Consider the following 25509-nt stretch of genomic DNA (forward strand, 5'->3'; position numbering starts at 1 on the left):
AGTAATATTATATAATGTGATATAAGATATATATTGTAATTAAAATTGCTACAGCAAACATAGGGAGAGATTTCACCATAAATATAGCAGTACGAAGCCCAACTGGGACCCATGGTTGGCACCCATAATGCGCATTCCATAAAGCCTACTTTTGTCATAGCTTTTGTCTTACAACTACATATCTGAACTAGTGTTATCTATATAATGGCCTACTGTTGCTCACTTAAGTTAACAAGGTTGGGAAAGAAGAGTCAAGATCCACTTAAAAAAAGTATTTTTTTACCAGGAAGCTGGAGACTTATTTAGTGCAAATTAACTAAGAATAACACACAGTAGTGGTGAAAAATGGAGCTGAGCCTGTTCAAACAGCCATTTACCTATATCTATCTATATTTTCTTTAAAACGACAGAATTTTTTTTTACAAGTGTTTTGAGGCTGTAGCTAATGAAATGTCTCCTACATTTCCAGGTTTAACATTATTTCTAAACTATTACAATTATTGTCCAAGATTACATTTCTGGTTTGCAGCCAATTCCACTACTCAAAGTCTAAAGGGATATAAAGTGCCTGGGAAAATCTTAAGATTGTTTAAAAGGAATATAATTTTATTTATGGCAAGTAATAGCTTAACCCACACCCACATTTAGAACATTTCAATCATCATCATCTTCCATTAGGTCTAGGTTCTCCAAGCAGTACTGACTATAGCTGAACTCCTTCACAGAGAATGGGACATCCTTCCATTTTTTGCCAGCTATTCGGGACTCAGGGGTTTGCAATGCAAAGTACTTGATGGAGATGATTGGAATTGTCACATTTTTGTAGATCATTTCATAACCCCACTCCTGGACATTTGGAAACAAGAAAATGAACTAAACAACTTTTTTTTTTACAATTTTTCTAGATTATCACAGATAAATAACGCAATATAAATAAGAATGAATTATTTATTTATTTATAAAAATATTTTACCAGGAAGAATACATTGAGATTTCTGTCATTTTCAAGTATGCTCTGAAGTAAATAATAAAGCAGCTTCTATCAAAAAGATAATAACATAAAAACATAAAAACGTGTGTATAACAAATAAACGTTTATATTAACCCCTTAAGGACGGCGTGCGGGCTATGCCGTCCTTAGGGACCCGGCTCTAAATGCCGGCGGGCGGCATAACACCTTCCCGCCGTCCTATGTACTTACTTATTGTGGTGGGGGGACTTACCTGGCACTGCTGCCGTTCCAGCCCTCCTTGGCCATGCGATTGCAAGGTCCTTACGAGGACCTCACGATCACATGGACAGTATAGCCATCCATAGCAGTGCCAGCAGGGGGGAGTGCCTGGAATGACAGGTAGTCCCACTGCTGCCTGGTAAAGTAAAAAAAAAGTTAAAACACAGTTTAAAATCAAACAATTATACTTAGATCATACATATATGATCTAAGTATATATATATATATATATATATATATATATATACACACACACACACACACACACATACAATAAGTGTATTTTAGTATTAATATATATGTAATTATATATATATATATATATATATATATATATATATATATTAATATCAAAATACACGTAGAATGGTATTGATTAAAGGGGGGGTAGTTTTGCAGATGTAGTTCTGCCTTAAGTACCAATCTAAAAAAATAATAACTTTATTGCGGGCATCATAGAATTAATGATCCTAGAAAATAATGAAAATAAAACTTAATGCACCATCACCACTAAGGATAAAATAATGGGGGTGGAGGGGACCATATAATCGGTGGAAATATCCCAGATCAAAAGGTAGAAATGCTAATGGAGTCTGAAGGGAGATAAGCCTGCGTAAAAAATAGCTGTATGAGTATCTCAAACTATGGAGGCTCAAAGTCACAGCCGCAGGGTAACCCTAAGGCTCCAAAAAAAGAGAGAGAATCTTTGATAGCAACTAATTGTGATGACAGTATCCATGGGATAACAGCTATATCCCTACCACTTCATACAGTAAGCTAGTGCACAGTGTAATGGATCTATCTGTGGAGATCCTACTATATGTGCAGAGCTTAGTAAGAATAGTGGCTCATATGATAGCTGTGGAACAAAACAGATACTATTCTAGAAGCACTCTGCTGGCTGGTTCTAACACTTGATAAAGTTGGCAAGTGTATCATACACTGGATACAGTTGTAGAGAACCTGCTGTATATGCAGGGCTTTGTAGAGATATCAACTCTCAATGTTGCTGTAAAAGAAAATGATTCTACTCTGAAAGCATTCTCCTGACTAGTTCTAGCAGCAGTTAGATACCAAAGGTGCCCATTCCCCCTAAACCAAAGGATCCCATCAAACGTGCAAAAGCTAAAAACAAATAGCGGACCTAACGTACGTTTCGGCGCTGCCGTTTCGGCGCCTTAATGAAGCACCTATTTGAAATTTATACAAGTCCTTCGAGTGCACTCTTTCTGGAATATATGGAGTGGCTGGAGTTGTTGCACCGAGGCACAAAACAAGACCGGTTAATTTGAGTGCGGGGCACTAGGATTCTATATATATATATATATATATATATATATAGAGAGAGAGAGAGAGATGTGACGAAACCAACCTCGCCACTGAGAACTGGAGAAGCCTGGTTGCTAGCCTCCTGCCCTGCGACTATGGCCCCTGGACATATTGCACTGTAAAAACTATATTTGGGCATGTAATAGTTTATATTACTGCTACTGGGCCTTTAAGGGCCATCCGTGGACCTATTGGGACTTGTGGGATACTGTACCTTTAAGACTGTAGAGCATATTACAGTAATCCTGCCTTTAGTCCTTTAATATCATGTATGCATTCATGTGTTCAGTTAACCTGGGTTATAGGTATGCAGCATTCATTTGATTGTTCGGTAGAATCACTCCATTCAGTATATTGAGTGAAACTACCGAACAACCAGACCACCCAGGAATAAGTGTGCCTCCAATTACCGTTTGCAACAATGTTGCAAACGGGTAATTGGCAATCAGTGTAATGTATTCTTTGTCCTCTGGGTGGCCGCCATTCGGGAAACGAACACGTGGCGGCGGCCATCTTAAACTACCGAACAGCGGTGTTTTGCTGTCGAGTGTCTGGAACTAAAATCGGACACTTGACTAGGCAAACACCGCTGAGACCTCCATACTTCCAGAAATTCGTATAGAAACTACCGAATGACCCGCCGTTCGGTAGAAAGAACCCCACAAACAAGGGAATTCATTCAAACCCTCTCCAGGCTCTATAACACAGGCAATTCATCTGTTTTCATTCCCTTGTTTGTGACCGACCGCAGGGCCAAAATGCATGGAACTGTTTTCGGATACTTTACCCATGCGGTCGGTCAAATCTTTGGAACCCCATATCTCCCGAACCGTTCATCCGAATGACTTGAATTTTGAATATGTTGTCCCCCTGAATAAGGGCTATCCAGCGATGCTGGATTTAAAGGTGTACCCCCTGTTTTTGGGGTACATCCAGAACTTGGCTGAAAAGGTGTACCGGATAATTGGGTTTAATGTTATCTGAGGGGAAGGGATGTGTGGGCTGAACCATGTATGTGATTGGTTATTTTATGCCTCCCCCTGGGTGTGTCCTGTATGTGTACTCATGTAATAAAAACCAGGCTGGGTGCCCCAGCACCTCAGACCACTGCTTGACCTTCAACACGGAGCCTTGTCTCGTTCTTGGGGGGATTCATTGTATGCTGTTGGAGATTGACTGTTAGGAGTGTAAGCTGATGTCTGCTTTTCCTATTCATCTGCTAGCAGCTATTCGTGAGGTTCCAGCTTGGAGTGCTATCTTATTCCCTGGTATGCAGTTCGGGAGTTTGATGCATTCACCTATATCCAATTCGTGAGTTTTGATGTTCTGCAGTAGCTGTGCCTTTCTGAGAAAAGGGGATTATCGCCTAAACGGATTTTAACCCCTCATATGCTGAAACGGTCCGTTACAATATATATATACATATATATATATATACAAAATACAGAATCCAGCGCACTCGCTTATTAACTAAACAATGCTTTTTAAATCTTAGAGATTGTAATAGTTTTATTTAAAAACACCTCACCTAGGCAAAAAATGATGGGGGTTTAGTTACAGTATATGATCATACATTGCATAAGCCTGCCAACTACGTCAAAGTACCCCATATTCGGCAGGTCCTATCCTAATAGCAGCCTAATGCTTGCTCTTATGAGATTAATCCACTTACTTGGGAAATACTTCCTTACTGGGACTCTCTGCAAGTCAAGGCTAAATAGGGTCCTGGAATGAGGACGTAGTTGGCAGGCTTATGCAATGTATGATCATATACTGTAACTAAACCCCCATCATTTTTTGCCTAGGTGAGGTGTTTTTAAATAAAACTATTACAATCTCTAAGATTTAAAAAGCATTGTTTAGTTAATAAGCGAGTGCGCTGGATTCTGTATTTTGTATATTTTGGCCCCAGCAGCACCCTATAATGTATGCATGTTTAGGTGAGTGCAGCCCTCTTGGTTTCTTTTATATATTTGGGAGTCCCAGGCCAACTCCTTGGTTTTGCACCCCTCCCTGTTACAGGTGCCTCATTCCAGGACCCTATTTAGCCTTGACTTGCAGAGAGTCCCAGTAAGGAAGTATTTCCCAAGTAAGTGGATTAATCTCATAAGAGCAAGCATTAGGCAAGCATTAGGCTGCTATTAGGATAGGACCTGCCGAATATGGGGTACTTTGACGTAGTTGGCAGGCTTATGCAATGTATGATCATATACTGTAACTAAACCCCCATCATTTTTTGCCTAGGTGAGGTGTTTTTAAATAAAACTATTACAATCTCTAAGATTTAAAAAGCATTGTTTAGTTAATAAGCGAGTGCGCTGGATTCTGTATTTTGTATATTTTGGCCCCAGCAGCACCCTATAATGTATGCATGTTTAGGTGAGTGCAGCCCTCTTGGTTTCTTTTACATATATATATATATATATATATATATATATATATATATATATATATGTATACACACATATATATAAACACATATGTATATATATAATAATTCTACATATATCTTTATGTAATATTTTTACAAAATTAGGTCATTTTATTAATTACAATTTGCGGCACCTGCCTGACAACCCAGGCCAAAGTCCAGGGAATTTAATTTGCTAGCACTATATTTAACCCAGTAACTTTCCAAGACACCATAAAACCTGTACATGGGGGGCACTGTTTTACTTGGAAGACTTCGCTGGACACAAATATTAGGCTATCTACAATTGCAAATGGTATGCCACCATGGGGGTAATTCTCATTCCTGGGCTACCATACGGTCTCAAAAGCAACGTAACCAATCTGGCGAATTTCAATGTGAAAAAACTGAAAAATTTAACATGCAATATTTGACCCTGTAACTTCCCAAAACATCATAAAATCTGTACATAGGGGGTACTGTTTTACACGTGAGACGTCACTGAATACAAATATGTGTATTTTATTGCAGTAAAAGAAAACAATATTATGACATTCACAGTTAAAACGCCATGTAGAACTAAAAAAATAACAAACTTTCTTATTTTCTCACATTTTTTTATATTTTATTTATATTAAATTATGTTTCACAGCTAAATATTTGATGGTAAATGAAAGCCCTGTTTCCCCTGAATAAAATGATATATAATAAGTGTGGGTGGACTTACTATGAAAGAGGTGAATTACTGTTGAACATGTACATTTGGCTCAGGCCTTAACCCCTTATTTTCTGTCATGCTGATCCTACCCTTAAAGACGCATGACAGAAAATTTCCGTCATGCTGATCCTACCCTTAAGGACGCATGCAGTATTTTTCCAGCAGGGTCTATTTCCTTGCTGGTAACTCTAAACCCCAGGTATCATTTGATTCCTGGGGCTCACCTCTCTCACCTAGGGCCAGAATTAGTGGCCCCAGGCTGACCGATGCTCTGTTTGCAGAGCTCAAAGTGAGCACTACAAACAAGCATTTAAATGGGGATTTAAGTCCCCACTGATAAAATTTGGTGTGATCAGGGTTAAATCCCTGCTCACACCAGGGAGTTCAAGGTATCAGTGGAAACCTGGGGCTACCCTCTATCAGCTGGGGAAATTTGTTGTGACCTCAGCCTTTTTGATAAGCTACATGCAGTGCTGAGGCTTCCATCTGTCAGCTGGGCCATTTTAGTGGCCCCAGACTTTTTGGTGAGCTGTATGCAGTGCTGAAAGTTAGCACTGCATGTAACCCTTTAATCCCTTAAGGATACATGATGGAAATATTCCGTCATGATTACATTTTATTCCAGAAGTTATGTCCTTAAGGGGTTAAATCCACAAAGAACAGTGCAGCTGAGCGATCAAGCTCAGCTACAGTCATTCTCTCAAGTGATCTGGTGATCTGGTGCTTGGGAGACCCCAAGGGTCTGAACAGACACTGGAGGGTCACCCTCTATGCCCCAATGCAATTCTGATCAGTGCTGGGATTTTTCAGTTGTCCAGCACAGATCACATTGCATTGGGCATAATGTCTTCAATGTAAGAGGTAGGAGACTGCAATACTGAAAATAGCCAGTAGATGGCAGCAACGTACAACTGTCTGTTTTAGTTTAAAATCCCTTTACTAATATATCAGTATTGATATTAGCAGAGAGAAACCTTTGGGATTAAGATTAAATTAAGGATTACAATTAAGGATTATTATTCGGTTTAGAATTATTATTAGGTTTATTATCAGGTTTATTATTAGGTTTATAATTAATTGTAGTATTGGGATTATGTTTCAGATTCAGATTTTGTTTCAGATTAGGATTCAGATTATGGTTCAGATTAGGATTAGGGTCAGCACGGGCATCCCTTGCTGAACATAGCAAGGGAATTCCTCTGCTGACACCACAGGGGGAATCATTTTAACACTATTGCTAAAGGTAGGATTGAGATTAGGATTAAGATTATAATTAAGGTTACACATGGGATTATGGTATGGGTTAGGATTGTGGTGAGGTTTATGATTAGATTGAGGGTTAGATTTGGGATTAGGATTTGGTTTAGAATTAGGGCTTGATTTAGGATTAAGATTAAGATCGCTACTTTCCAAAGATATACATATGGGGTATATTTGTACTCAGGAGATGTTACTGAGTACAACTAAGATAATTTTATGACAGTGGGACACACAATATTTAAAAAAATAAGCATAACAAATAATATGTGTATGTAAAAATAAAAATGAATACCACAAACTTTGAATCAAAAGTGTCACTTCAATAAAGCTTATAATATTTTTATGTGAGAGTTCTCATGGTGTCCACTTTTGCAAATGGTATGCATTGGTGGCACATTTTAAATATATGAGCGACTAAAATGCCCCAAAATGAAACAGACCCATCATCAATTTTCCATTTAAAAAAAAAAAATGTACTGGGCCAGATATAATTTTAGCCCTGTGTTTTTTCAGACAAACCTTGCTAAGGTAAATTTGTACTCAGGAAATATCGCTGATAATAATTTGGAGATTACATTACAGTAGCATATATCAAGTTTCCAAAATTACCCACTAAAATGCAACGTGTGTAGAAAAATGCAAAAATAAAACAATATGATAAAATATGAATGAAATTGGTGCTAAAATAACAGTTTATTAAAGCTCAAAATATACTAGATGACATAGTCCCTGGTGTCTACTTTCACAAATGGTATGCATTTGTGGGGTAATTTTAACTGTCAATATTTGTTTGTGAGTGAAAAATGCAAAAAAATTATTTCAACGCCAATTTTGGCCAGTGTTTGTGACTAAGTGGCTGCTAAAAAATACTGGACATACCCCATTTGCAATACCTTGGGTTGCCAACTATTGCAAATGGTATGCCATCATGTGGGTAATTTTCATTCCTTGGCTACCATACGGTTTCAAAGGCAACATAACCAATCTGGCGAATTTCAATGTGAAAAAAATGAAACGCATGCCTTATATTTGACTCTGTAACTTTTGCAAACACTATAAAACCTGTACATGAGGGGTACTGTTATACTCGAGAGCAGGGCCGGACTGCGAGAAAAATTCGGCCCGGGCATTTTTTATCACAGCGGCCCACTAAGAAGGGGGCGGGGCAGAGGAGGTGTGTTTTGTCATCACCAATGACAAACACGCCCCCTCTCAAAGTGAGCATGTTGGTTCAATGCTCTTCCAGGGCAGACCATGCACAGAGCTCTGCTGAAGAGCTCTAGCATGAGAAAAAAGCCCTGTATTTGTTCTGCACAGCGCAAGCAAATTTAATAACATGCTTGCACTGTGTTTCCTTGCAATTTGTCTCTGGTGTCTCTATAAATGGATACCAGGAGACAAAAATGCCATTAAAGAGTACTGTGCATGTGTTTGGAGCCAGCTTGTGGTATTGCGTGTGTAGAGTGAGCTGATTGTGGTGTGGTATTGTGTAATAAGGTTGGTTTTAGTCATGTTGTGTTTGTGGTGTAATGTGATGCATATGTGGCTAGGGGCTGTAGAGAATGTGTGTGTGTGTATAGGGGATATAGCAAGTGTGTGCATACAGGCTATAGTGTGTGTGTGTGTGTGTGTAGGTGATGTAGTGTTTGTAGAAAGTATGTGTTTAGGGGTGTAGTATGTGTTTGCTTACAAGGAATATAGTGTATAGGGGATCCAGAGTGTGTGTGTGTGTGTTAAGAGTGTAGTGTGTGTGTGTGTATGTATATATATATATATATATATATATATATATATATATATAGTCTAGTGTGTGTTTGAAGGACCCAGAATGTGTATAGGAGATCTAGTGAGTGTGTATTTATAACAGATTCAGAGTGTATATAAGGATCTAGTGTGTGTGTATATGATCCAGAGTTGGGTAAGGGATCTAGTGTGTGTCTGGAATGTAATGTGTTTGGGGTGCAGTATGTGTGTGAGGGGTGCTGTGTGCGTATGTATGTATGTATATGTATATATATAGATATAGATAGATATATTTGGAAGTAGTGTGTATGTAAGGGGTGCAGTATGTGTGTGTGATGGATGCTGTGTGTGAGGGGTGCTGTGTGTGTGAGGGGTGCTGTGTGTGTGTGAGGGTGCGGTGTGTGATGTGTGTGTGAGAGTGATGTGTGTGAGAGTTCTGTGTGTGATAGTGCTGTGTATGATGTGTGTGAGAGTGCTGAGTGTGGGAGTGCTGTGTGTGATGTGCGTGACAGTGTGTGTGATGGATGCTGTGTGTGAGGGGGGTGCTGTGTGTGAGAGTGCTGTGTATGATGTGTGTGACAGTGCTGTGTATGATGTGTGAGAGTGCTATGTGTGACAGTGCGGTGTGCGAGAGTGCTTTGTATGATGTGTGTGAGTACTGTGTATGATGTGTGTGAGAGTGCTGAGTGTGGGAGTGCTGTGTATGATGTGTGTGAGAGTGCTGTGTATGATGAGTGTGGGAGTACTGTGTATGATGTGTGTGAGAGTGCTGTGTGTGATGTGTGTGACAGTGCTGAGTGTGATGGGTGTGAGAGTGTGTGTGTGATGGGTGTGAGAGTGTGTGTGTGATGGATGTTGTGTGTGATCTGTGCGGTGTGTGATGTGTGTGAGAGTGCTGTGTATGGTGTGTGAGAGTGCTGTGTATGATGTGTGTGAGAGTGCTGTGTGTGAGTGCTTTGTATGATGTGTGTGAGTGCTTTGTATGATGTGTGTGAGAGTGCTGTGTGTGCTGAGTGTGAGAGTGCTGTGTGTGCTGAGTGTGAGAGTGCTGTGTATGATGTGTGTGAGAGTGCTGTGTATGATGTGTGTGAGAGTGCTGTGTGTGCTGAGTGTGAGAGTGCTGAGTGTGATGCGTGTGAGAGTGCTGTGCGCGCTGTGTGAGAGTGATGTGTGTGAGAGTGCTGAGTGTGATGTGTGTGAGAGTGCTGAGTGTGATGTGTGTGAGAGTGCTGTGTATGATGTGTGTGAGAGTGCTGTGTGTGCTGTGTGTGACAGTGCTGCTGTGTATAAATGTTAGAATGGATTGTGTGTGTGTGTGTAGGGGGGGGGGGAGGTAAATAAACAAATAAAATAAAATGCATTATGTCCCCCCCTCCCTTCTTACCTTTTAGCTTGGGAGGGGGGGACCGGCATTGTGGTATCTGGGAGGGGGGGACCGGCACACTTTCATCCCTGGTGGTCCAGTGGGTGAGTGAACTCTAGCCTGCAGGCTAGAGTTCACTCTCGCGAGATCCGGTCGTTGCCATGGCAACGCTCCGGATCTCGCGAGAGGAAGCCGGCGGAGCTGCAAGATAGAGCTCCGCCGGGTTCCTCTGCTGGTAGGCTGGCTCCTTCCCTCTCTCCCCAGCCGGTGGCCGCGTTGGACTGCAGGTGGGCCGGTGAGGGAGATCAAAGCCCGCCATGGACTACTGCAGGGCCGGCGATAGGATAGTGCCGGCCCTGCATAGACCGGCAGGGGAGATCTTGTGATCTCCCTGCTGGCCTCGGCCCCTGGCCACCGCGGCCCACCGGGCATTTGCCCGGTTTGCCCGATGGCCAGTCCGGGCCTGCTCGAGAGACTTAGCTGAACACAAATATTAGTGTTTCAAAACAGTAAAATGTATCACGACAATTATATTGTCCATGCAAGTGCCATTTGTGTGTGACAAATGCAAAGAATTTCACTTTCACTGACGATATCATCAGTGTAATACATTTTACTGTTTGGAAACACTAATATTTGTGTTCAGTGAAGTCTTCCAAGTAAAATAATACCCCCCATGTACAGGTTTAATGATGTCTTGGAAAGTTACAGGCTTAAATATAGTGCTATCAAAGGAAATTCCCTGGACTTTCGGCCTGGGTTGTCAGGCAGGTGCCGCAAATTGTAATTAATAAAATGACCTTATTATGTAAAATTATTACATAAATATATACATAGAATTATTATATATATATATATATATATATATATACATATGTGTGTGTGTGTGTGTGTGTGTGTATATATATATATATATATATATATATATATATATATATATATACACATGTGTGTGTGTGTATATATATATATATATATATGTATATAATTTTTTTATTATTTTATTTATATATATAGTGATATATACGTATATACTTATGTATATATATATATATATAATTATATATATATTAGTTTTAAAATACAGTTAGAACGAATTTACACATATATATATATTTTTTACGTATTTAGATATTTATTTATTTTACATTATATATATATATATATATATTTATATATATTTAATCAGTATCATTCTACTTGTAATTTTATATTTATATATATATATATATATAACTATATATATATATAAATATTAAAATACACTTAGACAGTGTATGTGTAATTATATATGTGTGTATATATATATATATATATATATATATATATATATATATATATAAAAAAAATAAAGATCGCAAGGACCTCACGATCACATGGCCCAGGTGGGCCGGAACGGAAAGGAGGGGGACTCCCTGGGATGCCAGGTGAGTCCCCGCACCGCGATCGCCGGCGACCGGGTAAGTGAGTAGGACAGCGGGAACGTGCTATGCCACCCATGGCGCTTAATGTCGGGTCCCCAAGGACGGCACAGCACGCCTGTCATCCTTAATGGGTTAAAAAAAGATATATAATAAGTATTTTAACCTCTAGGTGGTGTCCAAGTTCCAAGTTTTAAGTATTTTATTCTCAGTATAGGTATTCAAAATTACCACATCATGGCACCAGATGATCATTTATAAGATGGTTTTTGCTAGTAGACTTCAATAGCTGGTATATTACCATTAGGGGCAATCATTTCAGTTACAGTTACAGTTACAGCATTACAGTTACAGCATTAATTGACCACAGGTTTCCCTTTCTCTTGCTTTTTCTTCATTGGGTACACTGGTGTGTTACAAGGGGAGGTGGTCTGGACAACTACCCCTGCCTGCAGAAACTCTTGCACAGATTGCGAAATAGCATCTTCCTGTGCTGGGCTTAGGGGGTATTTTTTTTGATAATCCGGTGACCATATACACACCGCATGATATCAACATCATACTGTCACAAGTCCAACCAAAACACATACACACTGCAAGGCATCTCAGAATGTGCCTCGCTTATGCTACCTAATGTTACTCTTAAAATGTGTATGGCGTTAAATCCATCTACATTACTTCCCCTGGATTCAAAAGAGGGGAGTGGGGATAGTGAGAATGGTACTTGTACTTCTGATCTTTTTGTAAATTCACTCTTACCAGATGAGTTAGCTGATGCCCAGGTACCCCATGATTGTGCAGCACTAATGGCACAAGAAACAGCATTTTTTTTGCATGTAATTGCAGATTTTGAGTTTTTTGTAGATGGTTCCAGATATGCTGATGAGAAGGGTAATTTCCACACTGGATATGCTGTAGTCTCTGCACATGAGGTAATAAAAGCTGAACCACTCGCTCCTCACTGCTCTGCACAGGAGGAAGAGCTGAAGGCACTCGCTGAAGCGTGTAAAATGGCTTCTGGTAAGACTGCTAATATGTATACAGACTCTCGCTATGCTTTTGGTATAGCCAGTGGTGGATACTGGTTTTGTGCTGCCCTAGGCAGGACAAAACTCAGGCGCCCCCCTCCCCCCGCGCCACCCCCACCCAACCTTTCCCCCCGCCCCGCATTCTAAATACACACACACACACATTCACTGACAGATACGCATACACTAGCTAACAGAAACACACACTCGCTAACAGAAACACACACACTAACAGACACACTCACACTCAGTGTCACGAGCGTGGGCTATAGGCCCAGCCGAGACAGTGGGGAGAGTGTGGAAGTGACAGGGTTAATGACACCAGACCCCTGGTTACCTGTTGCTAGTCCCAGCAACCACTCAATTAACCCCTGCAATCCCTTCTACACTAACCCCCTAGTACACACTTTACTGCCACCACCAAGACTTTTAAACCCGGGCGTCTTAGGTTACCCCACACACAGGAGAATTATAGAATCACAGTTCTACTTTTACTAATCAAACACTTATAATTAACCCTTTTTGGTAAAGTTTTTACCTGAGCTCTCTGGAGAGTAAAGCTCGTAGAAAACAGAGACACAAGCTGATTAAATAAACATTTAATCTGACAAAAAAGATTCACAGTGCTGAGTACAAAATACAGAAATAAATGACATACAGATAACAAATTGCAAAACAGTACATAAAATAAAATAGGAGAAAACACAAGAAATTCCTTACATATATTTACCCTATATAGAATTCTTGTGGGAGTCTTAGATGGTATTGATCTCCTAGAAGTTACTGACAAAAAGAAAAATGAATACTGACTCTGGATAGTCCAGCACCCTCATTATATATCTAAAACTAGTTATTTCTCAGTGGGCAGACCCCTGGGGGAATCAGAGGGGGTTGGTCTGGCAGTCTATTGCCCACTCTATGAAATTCCTTGTGTCCAGCTCTGGTGATGGCTATCTAGATGTTTTATGGTCTAGGCCTGGTGCAAGATCAAAGACCACAATAAATGCCATCCCAAGGTTTACAAAAAACAACTCTTAACATATATAAACACACATCAAACAAGAACTCATGCTTTTGGCATGACACTCAGTAACAGACAAACACACTCACTCACTAGCAGACACAAACTAGCAGACACACACACTCACTAACATACACACACACTCACAGGCAAACACACACTAACAGACACACACACTAACAGACACACACAGTCAGACACACAGTCACACACACACACTAACAGACACACACACACACTAACAGCCACACACACACTAACAGACACAGACAGAAACGCTAACAGACACACACACACTGACACACACACACACTAACAGACACAGCCAGAAACACTAAGACACAAACACTAACAGACACACACACTGACACACACACTAACAGACACACACACTGACACACACACACTAACAGACACACACACACACACACTGACACACACACACTAACAGACACACACACACTAACAGACACAGACACACTAACAGACACACACTCACCCACCTACATTAACACATTTTTTAAACATTTATTTTTAACACATTTTTTAAAAATTTATTTTTAACACATTTTTTTAAAATTTATTTTTAACACTTTTTTAAATTTATTTTAACAAATTTTTTTATTTATTTTTAACACATTTTTTATTTATTTTTAAAACTTTTTTTTAAAATTTATTTTAACACATTTTTTTAAAATTTATTTTTAACACATTTTTTTTAATTTAACACCCCCCCCCCAGCCTCCTTACCTTTGGGAATGCTGGGGAGGGGGGTGTCTCTTCCTCCTTGGTGGTCCAGTGGCTGCTGGGCGGCCGGCGAGAGAGCACTTCCCCTGAGCTGTCTGCTCAGCTCCCTCGCGCCGGAATATGGGAGCCGGAATATGACGTCATGAACTCTGAAGCCGTGAGTGCACTTATGGACGCTATCATGCTACCCACTCAAGTAGGCATCATTAAGGTGGCAGCTCACGTGAAGATCACAGATGAAATCTCAAGAGGAAACCACAAAGCAGACGAATCTGCCAAGCAAGCAGTAATTCAAGTTCATCCCTCTACAGGTAATACCTTCCTACAAGTTGTTCTTACAGATGACACCGTTGACTACAATATACTGTTGAGCTTACAAAGACAGGCAAGCAAGGAAGAACATGACCTCTGGAGGAAACAAGATGCAGAACCTGATGATGACAGAATGTGGAGGAAAGGTAAAAGACTGTGTTTGCCACGAGTGTTGTACCCCACGGTGGCCCAGATTGCCCATGGACCTACACATCTATCCAAGATGCACATGAACAGCATAGTAAACACCCATTGGGTAGCACCCGGATTTACTGTTGTAGCAGCTAAACACACCCAAGCTTGCATGATTTGTGCTAGAAACAATCCAGGACAGGCTGTCAAAACACCAAGTAAGCACACACCAAGGCCACTTTACCCGTTTCAAAGACTGCAGATAGACTATATTCAACTACCTAAGGTAGGAGTGTATGAATAGGTGTTGGTGTGCATTGATCTCTTTTCAGGTTGGCCTGAGGCCTACCTAGTGTCGAAAGCCGCAACAAAGGTCACAGCAAGTTGCTTCTGAAGGAACTGGTATGTAGATATGGAGTACCTGAAGTAATTGAAAGTGACAGAGGTAGCCATTTCACTGGGGAAATAATGCAAGAAATTATGAAAGCCTCAGGGATCAGTCAGGCCTTCCAGACCCCCTATCACACCCAGAGTAGTGGGAAAGTAGAAAGGGCAAATGGCACCTTAAAGAACAAGATTGCAAAAGCCATGCAAGACACAGGGAAGCCCTGGACTGAATGCCTTTCCCTAGCACTCTTTTCTATGAGATTCACCCCCAATTCCAGACATGGCCTATCACTTTTGAAATCCTGTTTGGATGTGCTCCAAAGACAGGCCTCTATTTTCCCCAAACCCTCCAGATGCAGCATGGTAGTATGATTGCCTATGTTCAGGCCCTACACCAAAGATTAGGCAGGGTGCATAAACAAGTCTTTGATTCTATTCCAGATCCAGACTCTGATTCTGCAACTCACAAACTGCAGCCTGGTGATTGGGTGGTGATAAAGAGGCATGTGAGAAAAGGACTTGAACCACGCTTTGACAGTCCATTCCAAGCGCTCTTGACTACGGCTACCTCGGTGAAACTAGAAGGAAAAGCCACGTGGATACACGCCAGTCACTGTAAACAAGTCACTCAGACTGATCCACCGACATGAAGCTGTTCTTAACCTTTACCATTGTATGCTGTGTTCAGATATGCTACTCTGACTTGAGACCAGAAAATAATAATGAATGGCAGGAAAATATATGGTTGCAGATAGCAAAGGCTTTTAATTTAACCTCCTTTTGCCTCAACCCTCTCCTCAGTACTGAAAATGCCATAGAATTGTGTCTTATAGCTGTCCCTACCCCATCTCACTGTTGAGGAAGTACCTACATACCCATAGACCACATAAATCTCCACAACTATATTCTTATGCCTTCAACCCACTGGTAGGCATTGGAAGGATTTTTATGACGAGGGGGGAGGTGAGAGGAAGTGGTGATTAGGAACCACTGGATGTTTATTGGCAAGGACGGTTGGGTCGCTGCATAGCACGTTGTTGTTATTATATGTATATATGTTAATTTATGATTATTTATTTATTTCTAACAGAAAGAAGAGTTTAATAAATAAAGTTATGGATGTGTTATGCAGTAATTTATTTATGTTTTAATAAATGCTGTGGCCTGTTCATCCATACTAAGTTGTCTGTCGTTACTGGGTTTTTTTTATTGGGGTTATCTATGTTATGTGGTATCGTAATTCCCCACTACGTACATACATGTTAGCTCAGAGTGAAACATTTTTTTTTTATATTTTATATTTTCCATACAATATTGCACTATATTATTTCTTATTATATTGTTTGCTAATATACCGGTTATTGAAGTCTACTAGCATGTCAGGATCGGGACAGGGATCCAACACGCAGAGTACAAACAGGTACAGGGTACGTATACCGGACCTTAGAATGGCCGGACTAACGTAAGTAGTAAGTAAAGAATGGTCTAGAGACAAGCCGAGGTCGAGGGAACGAGAGAGCAGGTAAGCGAGAGACAAGCCGAGTCAAAGGGTAATAGAGGTAAACGAGGTAGAACAGACAAGCCGGGTCAAAACCAAAGAAACTAACAGAATACAAGAGCACTGAGTGACTAGACAAGCTAGAACCACGACAGGGCAATGAACAAATGTAGAAAGCCCTATTTTATACCCTGGTTCCAAACAGGTAATCACGCCCCCGACGAATCCTCATTCGTGCTTGGGGCTTGATTGACAGATCGGGTTGGGTTGTCGTCATGACGTCGGCTACTGAACGCCGCGTCATAAAAGGAAGTGGATCCCTCACGGCCGGCGTGTAAACGACCGAGGGAACCGCGAGGAACGAGTGATTCAACCCTTTTGCGAGGAAGAACGTCCAAGTGTCTCACCTCCACAGAGGTAGAGACAACAGGTACCCTGACATAGCAAAACCTGGCTTATAATTGATCATTTGGTGCCATGAAGTGTTCATTTTGGATACCTATACTGAGAATAAAATACTAAAACCTCAAAATCTGGACACTACCTGGATGTTTAAAAATACTTATTACATATCTCATTAATATAAAAAACTGTTTCTCTTCTTATCTTTTTGATAAGTGCAGCTTTATTCATTGTACGTTTTATTGGTTGTATAGGGAGAGGTCTAAGCAGTAGAAAGAGAGAAGTGCTCATGCCCAAGGCCGGCCTTAGGCCTTTAGATGCCCTGTGCGAAAAATCTTCACAGCGCGCCCCCCCCCGGTGTATATTTTTGCCGAGTCCCACAGTCAGATGCAAAGTTCTACACTTGTCAAATACACCACATGAACATAGTCGCAGGTAGATAGTCAGCCTTAGGCCTTTAGACGCCCTGTGCGAAAAATCTTCACAGCCCCCCCCCCGGTGTATATTTTTGCAGAGTCCCACAGTCAGATGCAAAGTTATACACTTGTCAAATACACCACATGAACCCAGTTGCAGGCAGATAGTCGCAGAAACACACAGGTACAGGCAGTAACAGACATACACAGTTACAGGAAGACAGCCACACACACACACACATGCAGGCAGGCAGACAGCCCCACATACACATACAGTCTGACTTACACACACATACTTACATGAAGAGAGCCACACAGGCAGACAACCACACAGCCACACACACACACACACAGGCAGGCAATCACACACAGACAGCCGCACACAAACACAGAGGCAGACAGCCACACACACACACACACAAACACACAGGCAGACAGTCTCACACACACACACAGTCATACCCATAGACACAGGCAGACAGTCACATAGACACACACACACACACACACACACACACACAGGCAGGCAGTCACATAGACACACACAGGCAGACAGTCACACACAGACACACAGGCAGACAGTCACATATACACACACATGCATACACACACACAGGCAGACACACACACAGGGAGACAGTCAGACACACAGACACAGGCACACACACAGGCAGACACACACACACAGGCAGACAGTCAAACACACAGACACAGGCAGACAGTCACACACACACAGGCAGTCACATAGACACACACACACACAGGCAGACAGTCACACCCACACACAGGCAGACAGTCACACACAGGCAGACAGTCACTACACACACACACAGGCAGACAGTCAAACACACACACACACACACACACAGGCAGACAAGTAGGTTTCAGAGGTTAAGGACGTTTTTAGGGTGTTTGCAGGTTGCTTCCACACTGTCATTCTCTGAAGTTCTGCCTGTGCATAACATTTAGAATGACAGGCGGATGCGTATTAGGGACTTTAACTTGTGGCTTGGTGAATGGTGTCGGGAGCAAGGATTTGACTTCATTTCTCATGGTAGCTCTGTTTGGAATGGAAATAAACTGTACAAAAAAGATGGTTTGCATCTTTCTCAAAAGGGAACAAATGATCTCAGTGAGCAGTTTAGAGGTTTTGCTAGGATGTATTTAAACTAGGGGGAGGTGGGGGGCAAAAGGGTGATAAAACATCATTCCAATTGTCCCCCAAAATAAGGACAGAAGGTGCCTGTAGCAAATGTGTTAAAAAAAATGATAAGCTTAGAGTCATGTCTACAAATGCTCGCAGTTTAGGGAATAAGATCCATGAACTGGTGGCAATAATGGCAACTGATAGTGTAGATTTAGTCGCTGTTACTGAGACATGGTATAATGAGAAAAATGACTGGGCCATAGCAATACCAGGGTACTCTTTATATAGAAAAGACAGGGAAGGCAAGAAAGGGGGAGAGGTGGCCCTGTATGTGAAGGATAGCATAAAATGTAGCCTAATAAAGGTTAGTGAGGCGAACATAGAGTCCGTTTGGGTTATGTTAGAATTTGGTAATCACACAGTAACTCGTGTAGGTGTGATCTATAGGCCCCCAGGACAAATTGAAGAGTTAGATAATCTACTAGTTGAAGAAATAGCTAAAATGACAATGAAGGGGGAAGTTATCATCATGGGTGACTTTAATCTTCCTGATGTGAATTGGAAAACAAAAATAGCTACTTGTGCCAGGAGCAGACATATTCTAAACTCCCTACTGGGATTGTCTCTAAAACAAGTCATTGAGGAGCCAACCCGTAAAGAGGCCATACTAGATTTAGTGTTAACAAATGGAGATTTGGTATCAGATATTACTGTAGGTAAAAGTTTAGGATCCAGTGATCATCAGTCAGTGTGGTTTAATATAAGAACAGTGACCGAGTCACACCACACAAAAACAAAAGTTTTAGACTTTAGAAAAACAGACTTTTCTAAAATTAGAATATGTGTAAAGGAGTCATTATCAGACTGGAGCAATTTAAATGGAGTCCAAGAGAAATGGGATTATTTAAAAGTTGCACTACGAAAGGCAACAGAAAATTGCATTAGGCTTGTCAGTAAAAGCAAAAAATTCAAGAAACCACTGTGGTACTCCGCAGATGTGGCCAAAATAGTAAAAAACAAAAAGTTAGCATTTAGTAATTATAAAAAAAACCCAGAGTGAGGAAGACAGAATGACCTATAAGATTAGGCAGAAACAGGCTAAGGAAGTTATAAGAGCTTCCAAATCACACACAGAAGAGAAAACAGCACAGTCAGTAAAAAAGGTGGACACAACTTTTTTTAGATACATAAATGAGAAAAGAAAAGTAAAACAGGGTTTAGTTAGATTAAAAACAAAAGAAGGAAGGTATGTAGATGAGGATAAAGGTCTAGCTGACTGCCTCAATTAATATTTTTGTTCGGTATTTACAGATGAAAATGAAGGAAAGGGACCTCAGTTAAGAAAAAGGATAAATTAGTCATTTATTATACGTGAGTTTACAGAGAAAGAGGTTCTATTTCAACTGTCAAAAGTAAAGACAAATAAGTCGATGGGACCTGATGGAATACACCCAAAGCTATTAAAAGAGCCTAGTGGTGAACTAGCAAAACCATTAACAGATTTATTTAACCAATCATTGTTAACAGGAGTAGTCCCAGAAGATTGGAAGTTAGCGAATGTTGTGCCCATTCACAAGAAAGGTAGTAGGGAGGAGTCGGGCAACTATAGGCCAGTAAGCCTTACTTCAGTAGTGGGGAAAGTGATGGAAACAATGTTAAAGGATAGGATTGTTGAACATCTAAAAACACATGGATTTCAATATCAGAGACAACATGGGTTTACTTCAGGGAGATCATGCCAAACTAATCTTATTGATTTTTTTGATTGGGTAACTAAAATTATAGATCAGGGTGGTGCAGTAGACATTGCTTACCTAGATTTCAGTAAGGCTTTTGACACTGTTGCACATAGAAGGCTTATCAATAAACTGCAATCTTTAAGTTTGGATTCCAATATTTTTGAATGGGTAAGGCAGTGGCTGAGTGACAGGCAACAGAGGGTTGTAGTCAATGGAGTATATTCGAAGCTTGGGCTTGTCACCAGTGGGGTACCTCAGGGATCTGTACTTGGACCCATTCTCTTTAATATTTTTATTAGTGATATTGCAGAAGGTCTTGATGGTAAGGTGTGTCTTTTTGCGGATGATACTAAGATATGTAACAGGGTTGATGTTCCAGGAGGGATAAGCCAAATGGCAAATGATTTAGGTAAACTAGAAAAATGTTCAGAGTTGTGGCAACTGACATTTAATGTGGATAAGTGCAAGATAATGCATCTTGGATGTAAAAACCCAAGGGCAGAGTACAGAATATTTGATAGAGTCCTAACCTCAACATCTGAGGAAAGGGATTTAGGGGTGATTATTTCTGATGACTTAAAGGTAGGCAGACAATGTAATAGAGCAGCAGGAAATGCTAGCAGAATGCTTGGTTGTATAGGGAGAGGTATTAGCAGTAGAAAGAGGGAAGTGTTCATGCCATTGTACAGAACACTGGTGAGACCTCACTTGGAGTACTGTACACAGTACTGGAGACCATATCTTCAGAAGGATATTGATACCTTAGAGAGAGTTCAAAGAAGGGCTACTAAACTGGTTCATGGATTGCATTATAAAACTTACCAGGAAAGGTTAAAGGATCTTAACATGTATAGCTTGGTGGAAAGACGAGACAGGGGGGATATGATAGAAACATTTAAATACATAAAGGGAATCAACACAGTAAAGGAGGAGACTATATTTAAAAGAAGAAAAACTACCACAACAAGAGGACATAGTCTTAAATGAGAGGGACAAAGGTTTAAAAATAATATCAGGAAGTATTACTTTACTGAGAGGGTAGTGGATGCATGGAATAGCCTTCCAGCTGAAGTGGTAGAGGTTAACACAGTAAAGGAGTTTAAGCATGTGTGGGATAGGCATAAGGCTATCCTAACTATAAGATAAGGCCAGGGACTAATGAAAGTATTTAGAAAATTGGGCAGACTAGATGGGCCGAATGGTTCTTATCTGCCGTCACATTCTATGTTTCTATGTTTCTATGTTTATGACAGTCAAACACACAGACAGTCAGACAATCACACATTGTTACCTCTGTTCATTGTGGAGGCAGTGCAGCTCCTGAAGGCTGGTTGTTGGGGAAGCAGGGACCCCTTCCTGCTTCCCCTGCAGCAGTTACCCGGCACTTTTAGCTCCACCCCCACTGTAAGTAAGTCCCGTCCTGCTTCACGGTTATTTTATTTATTTTTTTATCCCGGCCGGCCATGTGCGAGCTGTGTCGGTCACAAGGCGCCCCATGCTCCATGGCACCCTGTCAGCCGCACAGCTCGCACACCCCTAAGTCCGGCCCTGCTCATGCCATTGAACAAAGCACTGGTGAGAACTCAATTGGAATATTGTATGCAGTACTGGAGACTGTATTTCCAGAAAGATGTTAATACTTTGGAAATAGTTCAGAGAAGGGCTACAAAACTGGTTAATTGATTGCAGGGTAAAACTTACCAGGAAATGGTAAAGGATCTCAACATGTATAGCTTGAACGAAAGACGAGACAGGGAGGATATGATAGAAACATTTAAATATAATAAAGGGAATCAACACAGTAAAGTAGGAGAACATATTTAAAAGAAGGAACACTACCACAACAAGAGGACAGTCTTAAAGGATCACTATAGTCAACATATAAAAGCAAGAAAGACAGGTTCCCTAGCCTTCTTTCTTGCATTTATATGAACTTGCCCCTAATAAAAAATACATTCAAGCCCTTTTTATCATTAAAACTTGAGCTCCTTGTCAGGCCATGCTCCTTTTTTCATCAAAATTACAAAATTGCAGGGCCCATAGGACGCTTCTCTTTGAGAAGCGTCATCACTCTCTGGTGTGCATGCGCGGCTTCAAACGCGCATGCCACTCTATGAAAGAACGGAGCGCTCTGCCACACGTGCGTTCGCGAGCTGACTGACAGCTCAGCTCGGTGTCTATGCCCGCCCCCCTCCTATGGCAACCCTCCAGTATGCAAACACTATATATCAAGAGATCTCTATATATAGTGTTTGTATACAAACACACATTGTAAATAAATATTGTTAAACATACACACACACTCTATCTCTATCCATCTACAGTTGCAAGAAAAAGTATGTGAACCCTTTGAAATGATATAGATTTCTGCACAAATTGGTCATAAAATGTGATCTGATCATCATCTAAGTCACAACAATAGACAATCACAGTCTGCTTAAACACACAAAGAATGAAATGTTGCCATGTTTTTATTGAACACACCATGTAAACATTCACAGTGCAGGTGGAAAAAGTATGTGAACCCTCAGACTAAGGACATCTCCAAGAGTTAATTGGAGTGAGATGTCAGCCAACCGGAGTCCAATCAATGAGATGAGATTGGAGGTGTTGGTTACAGCTGCCACTCACTCACCCACCCAAACTCAATAACTCACCCACAATCAGTCACTCACCCACACTCAGTCACCCACACTCACTCAGTCACCCACACTCACTTACACACCCACACTCACTCACTCACTCACCCACACTCACAATCATTCTCACCCACACACACTCACTCACCCACACTCAATCACTCACTCACTCACTCACTCCCACTCACTCACTCACCCACACTCAATCACTCACCCACACTCAATCACTCACCCACCCTCAGTCACCCACCCACACTCAGTCACCCACCCACACTCAGTCACCTACACTCAGTCACCTACACTCAGTCACCTACACTCAGTCACTCACTTACCCACCCACACACATGCGTAAAATAAGTTTACTTAGGGCTTGGATCCTCCTGCTCGGTCTCTGGTCTTCAGCCTGTCAGCTCGAGCCGACGCTGTGTGCAGGAGATTTTATCTCCCCACTGTCGGCTCTCATTGCTGACAGGCTCCGGGGTTACTACAGGACATAGGGGGCGCGTTCACAGTGCCTCCTATCTCCAGTCTGCTGATAGCACGGTTGATGTTTTCACCCAAGCGTGAAGACGTCAAACGTGATGAATGCAAATTAGGTATTCATCAACTCGTAAGTCACTCTGGTGGCAGTCTAAGTGATTGCAACTGGAGGTGTTCCTAGGTTCTAATGTAAACACTGTATATTCTCAAAAAATACAGTGTTTACATGAGAAAGGCTGCAGGGAGCTATAGTTCTCACCTGAACATCCTCATTAAGCTGAAGTTGTTCATGTGACTATAGTGTCCCTTTAAATTAGAGGGGCAAAGTTTTAAAACAATATCATGAAGTATTACTTTTTGCTGAGTGGGTAGTGGATGCATGGAATAGCCTTCCAGGTGAAGTGGTGAGGGAGTTTAAGCATGCATGGGATAGGCATAAGTCTATACTAGATATAAGAGACTAATGCATGTATTAAGAAAATTGGGCCAACTAGATGGGCTGGATGGCTGCCATCACATTCTATGTTGCTATTTTTATTTTATTTTTTATTTTTAGCTGGTTAAAAGGCTATACAGTTTTCTAAACATTGCTGCCTTCACATAGTAAACTTTCTAGCGCTGTATTAGATATATATATATTTTATTTTATTTTTACTTTTTTTTATTATTATTTATTTATTTTTATTGAATAACACAGTAGATGATTCATGGTAGCGCTCCTGGTTTTCACATGCGTGGATATTGGCAAAAGTACCTGTGGTCTGAAATATATCATTCACTTATTGCCGAGGCAGCATCAAAAGGGATTCCATAGAGAAGTCTCACCTGTCCACAGTTGCATCTGATGTAGCGTCCTGGAGACCAATCCTGCATCTGTCTCTCAATAACAACTCTATCTGAAGAGACTTGGTAATAGTATCTGATAAATCAGAAGATAAAGAGATTTTTTGAAAATTAATAGACATGAGTATCTGGAATCTGCATGCTTGGTGGGTATGAACCATCTTTCATGATACGTGAGAGTAATAATATATTATAATTCCTGGCCATATCCATGGCAGCACAACAATGGGTAGCTCCTCCCTATCCCTAATGAGACAGGAACCTAATTAAAACAGAAGGTATAAGTAACCCCTCCTACCCCTCCCACCCTCAGTCTTTTTGTTCCTGCCCTATCCCTAGGTCATTATACGACTAGATAATTTTTCTTTTTGGCTTAACTGAGAGTTGTTACCTTCTGCTTCAAGGGGAGTTCAGCCTCACTCACTTGGGAAGTTTTCAGTATGCAGCCCTGTGCACAGGTGACCCGCTGGAGAGACCCCTTTAGTGACCGGGGGTTCTAACTTGCTGTGACCCTAGGGGTAGCAAGATCATGCCATCACCATGATTCCTGCAGTGACCAAGGGGTAGCAGGCTGGGCATGCACATACAGAGCATATGGATTTACTAGCTGTTACCCTAGGGGTAGCAAGATTATGCCATCATCCTATTTCCTGCAGTGACCAAGGGGTAGCAGGCTGGACATGCACATACTGAGCATAAGGATTCTATGAGATTAAAGGGACTCTCCAGTGCCAGGAAAACAATCCGTTTTCCTGGCACTGCAGGTCCCCTCTCCCACCTCCCATCCCCAGTTGCTGAAGGGTTGAAACCCCTTCAGTGACTTACCATAATAATCATCTAAACGGTAAGAGTTTCCTGCTAATTTGAATTTCAATCAAACTTATTCATAGGCCTCTGTGTCTTATTCCTAGGCTTCTGTATCTTATTCCTAGGCAGGGCCGGACATGGAAACAAATTCGGCCCGAGCATTTTTTTATCACAGCGGCCCACTAAGAAGGGGGCAGGGCAGATATGGTGTGTTTTGTCATCACTAATGACAAACACGCCCCATCTCAAAGTGAGCATGTTGGTTCGATGCTCTTCCAGGGCAGACCATGCTGAAGAGCTCTTGCATGAGAAAAAAGCCCTGTATTTAACCCCTTAAGGACCAAACTTCTGGAATAAAAGGGAATCATGACGTGTCACACATGTCATGTGTCCTTAAGGGGTTAATAACATGCTTGCACTGTGTTTCCTTGCAACT

The 25509-nt window shown here is 41.1% G+C and overlaps 1 protein-coding gene across 1 annotated transcript in view; it reads right to left on the reverse strand.

Annotated features, from left to right (window-relative positions):
* Positions 1-215: 215 nt before the first annotated feature.
* The window catches only part of DHX58 (DExH-box helicase 58), a 589427-nt gene continuing 564133 nt past the window's right edge, over positions 216-25509 (reverse strand). Inside the window, exons 12-13 of the mRNA XM_063458906.1 lie at positions 24249-24342; positions 216-846 (exon numbers count right to left, since the gene is read on the reverse strand). Coding sequence (XP_063314976.1) covers positions 655-846; positions 24249-24342 — 286 coding nt within the window. The 3' untranslated portion in view covers positions 216-654. The remainder of the gene's footprint in view (positions 847-24248; positions 24343-25509) is intronic.

Source organism: Pelobates fuscus, chromosome 6, assembly GCF_036172605.1.
Source record: "Pelobates fuscus isolate aPelFus1 chromosome 6, aPelFus1.pri, whole genome shotgun sequence".
NCBI lineage: Eukaryota > Metazoa > Chordata > Amphibia > Anura > Pelobatidae > Pelobates > Pelobates fuscus.